The sequence below is a fragment of the Penaeus vannamei genome, chromosome 24, assembly GCF_042767895.1.
Source record: "Penaeus vannamei isolate JL-2024 chromosome 24, ASM4276789v1, whole genome shotgun sequence".
In the NCBI taxonomy this organism is placed as follows: Eukaryota; Metazoa; Arthropoda; class Malacostraca; order Decapoda; family Penaeidae; genus Penaeus; species Penaeus vannamei.
This window is the reverse complement of record NC_091572.1, coordinates 6,460,735-6,471,221: the sequence shown is the minus strand read 5'-3', so window position 1 is coordinate 6,471,221 and position 10,487 is coordinate 6,460,735. Positions and strand designations below refer to the sequence as shown.

Here is a 10,487-nt window from a genome sequence, read left to right as displayed (position 1 = left end):
CGTCTCTCTCTCCTTCCCTCCCTCCCTTCCCCTCTCTCTCCTTCCCTCCCTCTCTCCCTCCTTCCTTCCCTCTCCCCACCCACCCCTCTCTCTCTCCTTCCCTCCCTCTCCCCCTCTCTCCCACCCTCCATTCCTCCTTCCCTCTCCCCACCCACCCCTCTCTCTCTCTCTCTCTCCTTCCGCTCCCTCCGACCCCTGCTCTCTCTTCCCAACTCCCCCTTCAAAGCTCTCACCCTTCCTCGTTATGACGTAAGCCTCTAAGACCTCAAAAGGAACTCGAACCGTTAATATTTTCAAGTACCTTTTTCATTTTTCTTTCCGCGTCGAAGTCCGAGTGAAGAGTGCCTCCCGTGTACACAAGAGAAGGGCTTGGGTTTCACTAAGACGCGATGGGGAGGGAGAGAAGGAGAGAGAGAGAGAGAGAGAGAGACGGAGGAGGAAGAGAGAGAGACGGAGGAGGAAGAGAGAGAGAGAGAGGGAAAGGGAGGGATATACATATATATATATATATATATATATATATATATATATATATATATATATATATATATATATATACATATATATATATACATATATATATATATATATATATATATATATATATATATATATATATATATATAGAGAGAGAGAGAGAGAGAGAGAGAGAGAGAGAGAGAGAGAGAGAGAGAGAGAGAGAGAGAGACAGACAGACAGAGAGAGAGAGAGAGACAGAGAGAGAGAGAGAGAGAGAGAGAGAGAGAGAGAGAGAGAGAGAGACACAGAGAGAGAGAGAGAGAGAGGGAAAGCGAGAATCAGGGAGGGAGGGAGAGAGAGAGAGAGAGATGCGATCAGCAATACCTGTACGGAACTGCGCATGTAGACTCAGGTGAAACCGATAAAAGTGTGTAGATTAAACAGGCGAGTCTACCTGCTCAGCTCCCTCCTCCTCCTTCTCCTTTCCCTCCTCCTCCTTCTCCTCCTTTTCCTCTTCTCCTTCTCTTCCTCCTCCTCCTCCTCCTCCTTTTCCTCTTCTCTTTCTCTTCCTCCACCTCATCCCACTCCTCCTCCTCCATTTTCTTCTCCTTCTCTCCTTCTCTCGTTTCCTCCTTCTTTTCCTCCTCCTCCTCCTTCTCCTCCTGAGTCGATATCTTCCTGACATTCGATTCCTATTAACGGTGCAGGGAGAAACACGCTCAACTCTCGAATTCTAAGACTTTGGTGCAAAGTCACCAGGCGAGAAATTAAAGGAACTTGGTCCACCCTCAAAGAAAAGAAAGTGTGACATGCCTTTCGTCTTTTCTTATCACTTTTTTTGGAAAAGGATGAAGAACCTAAACTGGCGGCCGGTGCCTATGACGCTCGGGATGGGTGGTGTCTCTTTAATAGTTTAAAAGTTTGACGAGGGAGCGCTGGCCGCTTTCCAGCCCTTAGTTCCCTTTGGCTCTGTCCCTTTCGGTAACTAACCAGCGAGAGGGGTTGACGCTGCCTCTCGCCGACGGCTCTCTACATCTCTCTGATGACTTCGGGGAAAAGGAGATCGGAGGAAGGAGATGGCTTCAAAGAAAACGGAAGCCGACCGAGAAATTAGTTCACAGAAAATGGGAATCCGAGAAGGGGAAAATGTAGGGTAGGCTATAGTTAGAAGTTTGGAGGAAAAAAAAGTATGATAAATATACGGGTCTTGGAAGTTCGACTCGGTATGGATGGGTATTATAATGTTATTTTGGGAGGCAACTTTCTTTTTATCCGTCAGCTTATATGGCCGTAAGAGTATGAAGAGTAATATTAGGAAACATATTTTTTTCTCTCGCTCTGCAAAGCCATCTTACGCATAAATGTTGCTTAATGGAAGAAGAATGAGAATGAGAGTTTCGTGCGAGGACTGAGCTCATTGGCAGCATTTACCTCGTTGGTACAAGTAACGGTGCTGTACTACGTAATGGATTGAAGAAGAAGAAGAAGGAGAGAGAGAGAGAGAGAGAGAGAGAGAGAGAGAGAGAGAGAGAGAGAGAGAGAGAGAGAGAGAGAGAGAGAGAGAGAGAGAGAGAGAGAGAGAGAGAGAGAGAGAGAGAAGAGAGAGAGAGAGAGAGAGAGATGCAGAGGACGATTAGAGAGAGAGAGAGAAAGAGAGAGGATAGGTAGACAGACAAAGAAGCGGAGAGAAAGAGAGAGGATAGATAGACAGACAAAGAAGCGGAGAGAAAGAGAGAGGATAGATAGACAGACAAAGAAGCGGAGAGAAAGAGAGAGAATAGATAGACAGACAAAGAAGCGGGAGAAAGAGAGAGGATAGTTAGACAGACAAAGAAGCGGGAGAAAGAGAGAGGATAGATAGACAGACAAAGAAGCGGAGAGAAAGAGAGAGGATAGATAGACAGACAAAGAAGCGGGAGAAAGAGAGAGGATAGATAGACAGACAAAGAAGCGAAGAGAAAGAGAGAGGATAGATAGACAGACAAAGAAGCGGGAGAGAGAGAAAGGATAGATAGACAGACAAAGAAGCGGGAGAGAAAGAGAGAGGATAGATAGACAGACAAAGAAGCGGGAGAAAGAGAGAGGATAGATAGACAGACAAAGAAGCGAAGAGAAAGAGAGAGGATATATAGACAGACACAGAAGCGGAGAGAAAGAGAGAGAATAGATAGACAGACAAAGAAGCGGGAGAGAGAGAAAGGATAGATAGACAGACAAAGAAGCGGGAGAGAAAGAGAGAGGATAGATAGACAGACAAAAAAGCGGGAGAAAGAGAGAGGATAGATAGACAGACAAAGAAGCGAGAGAAAGAGAGAGGATAGATAGACAGACAAAGAAACGGAGAGAAAGAGAGAGAATAGAGAGACAGATAAAGAAGCGGAGAGAAAGAGAGAGGATAGATAGACAGACAAAGAAGCGGGAGAAAGAGAGAGGATAGATAAACAGACAAAGAAGCGGAGAGAAAGAGAGAGAATAGATAGACAGACAAAGAAGCGGAGAGAAAGAGAGAGGTTAGATAAATAGACAAAGAAGCGGAGAAAGAGAGAGGATAGATAGACAGACACAAGCGGAGAGAAAGAGAGAGAATAGATAAACAAAGAAGCGGGGGAGAGAGAGAGGATAGATAGACAGACAAAGAAGCGGAGAAAAACCCTAACACAGACAGGCGGATCAGACGATAAATACCCCCACCCTCCTTAAAAAAAAAAAAAAAAAAAAAAAAAAAAAAAAAAAAAAAATCAGCAATTAAATAGAAATCTTAGCATATTCACAAGCCTCGCCTAACCCTTGTGTAATATTAAGAACCCCAGGGGACCGTCGCTACCATAGAAAATTTATGTAGCCATCTCTGTAGACTTTCTCCCGGGAAATTTATCTAATAGCATCGACTCGTGGGTGACAATAGCGCGGGGCTGTGCCGTACGCTGTTGTTATATGTACGGCAGCAGTACGGCACGACGCGAGAATAATCACGGTGGATCATAGCATTATTATTATTATTATTATATATTTACTTATTTCTTTATTATTATTATTATTTTATTTATTTATCTATATCTTATCTAATTATTTTCTTTTTTTTGAGTTTCATATAGCTTTGGAAATATAGAGAATTTACAGGTTTGATTTTATTTCGTTTTTGTTTATATATATATATATATATATATATATATATATATATATATATATATATATAATTTTCGGTTTTTAGGTTGGGACGGTATCTCGTTGATGCTTAAAAATACAAAATTTGTCCTCGACTATACTAGCCATAATCAACATTAAATGTATATCATATATTGATAAGGTATACAATCTAAGATAGTCTCGGTTATAGATTATTTCTCTCAGAATTACAGGTAGTCATTTTGAAAAGATTTAATTTTTCTCTATAATTTCTCTCCCTCTCTTCCGGTGATACTTAGATTACCTTATTAATTTCAGGACAATTTTTTTTATTAAGAGTGAGATGTCAAATTACGTGTATCACTCTCGAGGGAAATTGCTGTTACGTATTTCATCTAGAAATTAATTTTTGTCTCTATTGCTTCTCTTAAAAGCCTCTTGAAGTAAATGAAAAACACGAATTCGAGAGTAAACTTTTGCAGGAGATTTGGCTGTGAGGAAGACATTTTTATTTTTTTATTTATTATGTGTTTTTCTGTTTATTTACTTATCTGATTCGGTTGTTTATTTGTTTATACGTTTCGCGGGTAATTCCTATTCTTTTGGCGCTAATTTTGGTCTTATATGTCTTGCCATCGTTGTAGTTACTATAATAAAAATAATAAAAATAAATCATATCAAATTGACAGCTAGAATAATTTGTCATAGTCTACCCTGCTAATTTAGTTGCAGGAAAATAGAAAAGAAAACGAGATCACAAAATCAGACAAAAGGGAGAACCTCTTGAGAAAATACGACGACAACAACAATAACAGCATCAATGACAGAAACAACAACAAAAAACATATTACAAGACAGACAAACAAAAAAAGGAAAAACATTACTAACCACTCACAGACCCTTCTCATGGTAACACACTTATCACCAAAGATCTTCATCACAATCCCATTTTCAAAACGAGAAAACAAGTGAAACAATAACAACAACACCAAAAAATATACATTAGAAGCAGACAAAAACGAAAAGAAAAAACACACATTGGAAACAGTCACCAAAACTCTACTGATAACCTGCTAACCAAAACTCTACTGATATCCCACTAGAAGTCTGTAGGCCTATATCACAACCGCTTCCACAACACAAGATGTAAGACAGGAAAAAAATGCTGTATAGATAGACTTGATGTTTATGTAAGATGTGAAACGGGATATATTTTAACCCTCGTGCTGGACTCACCTTTTTTTTCTTCTTCTTCTTCTTTTCAAAATTGTTGATGAAGAAGTTGTGGAAGGTTATACGCACACATATATATTAATACATATATATACACATACACACATACACACACACACACACACACACACACACACACACACACACACACACACACACACATATATATATATATATATATATATATATATATATATATATATATATATATATATATATATATATATATATATATACATACACACACAAAACAAACATTAAAAATATACATACATATATATATATATATATATATATATATATATATATATATATATATATATATATATATACATATATATAAATACACAAAGCAAACAAACCAACAAACAAAACCCTCCACTCACTTGAAAAAAAAAGCAAAAAAACTTACCGAGTTCCTTGAGTTTGTCTGTCTTGGTGATCGGGTCGTCGCAGCAAGGGAAGCCGCCCACGGTGTAGAAGCAGAGTTTCTTATTCAGGTAAAGGAACAGGACGAAGAGGAAGACGACGAAGGCAGCCACCGCCCCAAGGAACGCTGTTGCCTCCACTGGCACTGTGGGGGGGGGGGGAGAGGGGAGAGAGAGAGGCACCGGGTTAGTTTTGGTTTGGTTGGTGGTGGTGGGGGTAGTAGTGGGGGGTGGGGGGGTGATGGTGGTGGGGGTATTGGGGGCGGGTGATGGTGGTGGTAGTGGGGGTGGTGGTGGTGGGGGTGATGGGGGTGATGGTGGTGACGGTGATGGTGGTGGTGGTGGGGGTGGGGGTGGCGATGGTGGTGGTGGTTGTGGGGGTGGGGGTGGTTGTGGTGGTGGGGGTAGGGGTATTTTTCCTTATCATTACCATGATATGTCGTTAATGATGATAATAATAATGATAATGCTAGCATTGATGATAATAACGATAATAATAGTAAAGATAATAATGAGAACAATAATAATGATGGTAATGAATGAATATCAATAATAATAATAATCCTTATTTTCACTAAACATAATAATTGGTATTAATGATAATAGTAATAATGGGAAATAGCAAAAACAATTTTTCTTTTAATAGCTGTGATGATAACTTCACCAATAAAAAAATATTAGTGTTGATGCTAATGATGATCATTACCCCTATTTTAATTATCATAAATGCTGTTACCATTATAAGCTATCTGGTTTAACATGAATACCTATATTATTTTCGCTATTTTCATTATTATTATTATAATCTTCATGGTTATAAAAAAAGACAGAACCATGATAAAGAAAGGAAAGAAATAGAAAGAGATAAAAAAAACGAAAAATTAAAGCAACATTGATCATAAATCTAAGAATGTATCTTTTTTATATCTCGAAACAGAATTTTTCTTTTTTTTTCTTTCTCTTTACCATTAATGGCCGCTCATCAGTTCATGTATGTATTCATTCACCGTTATCGTCATTGTCATAATATTCAAATTTCTAGTAAAACTGATTTTTTTAATATAATAATTTCTCCTATCGTTCATCTGGAATAAATAATGATAATAATGATGATAAACATGATGAGATTATAATCATAACAATTCATATGATGATGTGATGATGATGAATATGATGATGGTAAAAGTGATGATAACTGATGGTGGTAATAAAGATAAATATGATGATGCGATAATAATAATGAAGACTGTGACGACTTTGAGAGAGAGAGAGAGAGAGAGAGAGAGAGAGAGAGAGAGAGAGAGAGAGAGAGAGAGAGAGAGAGAGAGAGAGAGAGAGGGAGAGAGAGAGAGAGAAACAGAGAGAGACAGAGAACGACAGATAGAGACAGGCAGAGAAAAGATAAAGACAAAGACAGAGAAAGACACATATACACACACAAAGATAGAAAAAGAGAGAGAGCGAAAGACAGAAAAAGACAGACAGATAGACAGACAGGCAGACAGACAGAAAGACAGGTAGACACACACACGAGAGAGAGACAGACAGACAGACAGAAAGATAGACAGAGACAGGCAGACACAGAGAGAGAGAGAGAAAGAGAGACAGACAGACAGAGAGAAAGAGAGACAGACAGACAGAGAGAAAGAGAGACAGACAGACAGAGAGAAAGAGGGAGAGACAGACAGACAGAGAGAAAGAGAGACAGACAGACAGACAGAAAGAGAGACAGACAGACAGAGAGAAAGAGAGAGACCGACAGACAGACAGACAGACAGACAGACAGACAGACAGACAGACAGAGAGAGACAGACAGACAGAGAGAGAGAAAGAGAGACAGACAGACAGACAGACAGACAGAGACAGACAGACAAAGAGAGAGAGGGGTGGGAAGAGAGAAAAGGGAGAGACACCTCCGCTCTACCGCGTATCGATCAGGTGAAGCCTAACAATATATCAGTATGTATAAAAAGAAAAGCTGTGGTAGAAGATTTTCAGGTAAGAGGCAACATTTCTCTTTTTATGTGGGTCGTCTTTGCTTTGAGCTGCTCTCTCTGTCTCTCTGTCTTTGTCTGTTTCTCTTTGTTTGTTTATCTCTGTACTCTGTATCTGGCTATTTCTGTCTCTGTTTGTCTTATAGTCTGTTTCTCTCTCTGTCTCTCTGTCTCTGTCTCTGTCTGTTTCTCTTTGTCTGTTTATCTCTGTACTCTGTATCTGTCTATTTCTGTCTCTGTTTGTCTTATAGTCTGTTTCTCTCTCTGTCTCTGTCTGTTACTCTCTCTGTCTCTGTCTGTTTCTCTCTCTGTCTCTCTGTCTCTATCTGTTTCTCTCTCTGTCTCTGTCTGTTTCTTTTTTCTCTCTCTATATTTATCTTTCTATCTATCTATCTCTCTCTCCCTTCTTTAATCTCAGCACTTACCCATACATTTCACCAAAATCAATCAGCAGGAAAGATACACCAAAGTTCCCTCAGATCGATTCCCAGTGACCCAGTATTCGGGGCCACGACGAATAATTCAGCGAGTTACCATGTACAGCCTTACAGGTACACAGTCAATGGAAAAAAAACTTGGCACGCCTAACCAGAGTCATCGGTGTGATAGATCTCCCGATATAGAGGGCTGTATTTTGAAGGGAGAATGGTGGGGGGTTAAGTGTAGTAAGTGTCTGTATGTTTGTCTGTCTGTCTGTCTCTGTCTTTGTCTCTCTCTGTATCTCTCTTCTCTCTCTGTCTCTCTCTGTCTCTCTCTTTCTCCCTCCTTCTCTCTCTCTCTCTCTCTCTCTCTCTCTCTCTCTCTCTCTCTCTCTCTCTCTCTCTCTCTCTCTCTCTCTCTCTCTCTCTCTCTCTCTCTCTCCCTCTCTCTCAACCCACCACTCTCTCTTCTATCTTTTCTTTTTCTTTCTTTCTCACTCAACCCATCTCACTTTCTTCTATCATTTCCTCTTCTTTCTTTCTGTACATCTTTCTTTCTCTCCCAAGTGCTTAAGGGGTAAGCATCTTAACAGTGAAGCAAGTACCTGACCCTTGTAGACAGTGGGCGGCCATTCACAAATCAGAACGAACGCAGAGGTCAACGTGAGGTCAGGTGGACATTCATACAGATAGGTCAGAGGTCATAGCAATGTTGAGAGATTCGTTGAGTTGTGTCTAAGGTTTTGCATTTGTTTTCTTATTTTTTATCTTTTCTTCGGCTCAGTAGAAGTGATTTTATTGACAAGAACGATACTAAATGATATAAAAGAACGAAAATAGGCTAATGGTATCCATAAAGAACGGTAAGAACATTACCAATGACACTAATGTAGGAGAAGATTATGGTAATAGTGATATTAAAGATAATGACGACGATATTATTCATAAAGATGATGATAATAATGAATATCATTACAGTTGACGATGGAATTGATAATTGCAGTTACGATAGCATTGACAAGATGATACAATTGTTTGTATTAAACAAATCATTATAATGTTGATGGTTGTGGTAATAGTAACAATAATTATGGTCATGATAAAAATGAAATGAATAGTTATCGAAATGATGTCATTAATATTACTCGAAGCAGTAGTAAGAATAACCATAATAATGCTAATGATAATAATGATAATAATGATAATAATGATAGTGATAATAATAATAATGACAATAGTAATGATAATGATAATGATAGTAATGACTATGAGGATGAAAATGATGATGATGACAATAATGACAATGATGATAATGATAGGAAAGGTAATTAATAATGATAATAATGATAATGATAAGAGCAATGAAGATAATACTAATAACCAAGTTAATGACGATGATGATGATAATGATAACAAAACTAATAATAATATGATCACAATAATAATGATAATGATATTGATAATAACAACATCGATAACATTGACAATAATATCAGGTCAGGAAATCTAATTGCTATAATACCCTTTCAAATGTCCGCAAAGCCCTAAAATTACGAAAATCTGCACGTGACCAAACGGTTCGTAGCGGAGTGGGAGACCAGTGTGTTGTGCAAAAGATCAGACAGCGCTGCAACATGGACATTTATCATACATTTATTACATTTATTTATTACATTTATTACATTTATTACATTTATTACATTTTATTACATTTATTACATTTATTACATTTATTACATTTTATTACATTTATTACATTTATTACATTTATTACATTTATTACATTTATTACATTTTATTACATTTATTACATTTATGACATTTATTACATCGTGCACAGAATGCTAGCTAAGTTGCAAAAATTTTAAGATTATTTGTATGTGGTTTTCACACAGTTGCTTTCATGTCTTCTGGTGTTTATTGCGAATATTTTGGTGTCCTTCAGTAATCGCAAAAATTACCTTGATGCACTTCATTTTTTTGATGATGATAGTAATGGTAATGATAATGAAAAAATAAAATGATAATGTTAATAGAAAAAAATAATGATAATAATAACAATAATGATAATAATAATGAAAACAATAATATCAGTCATAATAATAATATTGATTATGATAATTATAATATTATTATCAAAAAGCATAATAGCAATAATAATGATGATAACGATAATGATAGTAATAATGTTAATGAGATTAATACTCTTCATTATAGAAGCAATAATGATAATAACGATGATAAAGAATTATGATAAAATAGTGATAACACAATAATAATGATAATGATAAATATCATAATGATGACAACAATAATGATAATAATAATAACAATAAAGATAATGATAATGATAATAATGGTAATGATAATAAATATAATAATAATAATAATAATAGTAATAATGATAATAATAATAATAATAATAATAATAATAATAATAATAATAATAATAATAATAATAATAATAATAATAATAATAATAATAGTAATAATAATAATAATAATAACAATGATAATAATGATAATGATACTAATAATGATAATAATAACAATGATAATGATGATGATAAAAACCATTATAATAATGATAATAATAATACTGATAATGATAACAATAATAGTAATAGAGACAATAATAACAGTAATGATGATAATGATAGTAATGATAATAGTAATGATGATAAAGATAATGATTATTATAGCAAAGCAATGATAACAACAGAGATGATAATGATAATAATAATAATGGTAATAATAATAAAAATGATAATGATAATAATGATAATATTAATAATGATAACAATAATGATAATAAAATAACAACAATG

At 36.3% G+C, this 10,487-nt stretch overlaps 1 protein-coding gene across 3 annotated transcripts in view; it reads right to left on the bottom strand.

Annotated features, from left to right (window-relative positions):
* Positions 1-10,487, bottom strand: part of Syt14 (Synaptotagmin 14) — a 94,619-nt gene that overhangs the window by 18,304 nt on the left and 65,828 nt on the right. For all 3 annotated transcript variants that reach the window (XM_070138317.1, XM_070138319.1, XM_070138318.1), the window contains exon 2: positions 5,231-5,392. In XM_070138317.1, coding sequence (XP_069994418.1) covers positions 5,231-5,392 — 162 coding nt within the window. The remainder of the gene's footprint in view (positions 1-5,230; positions 5,393-10,487) is intronic.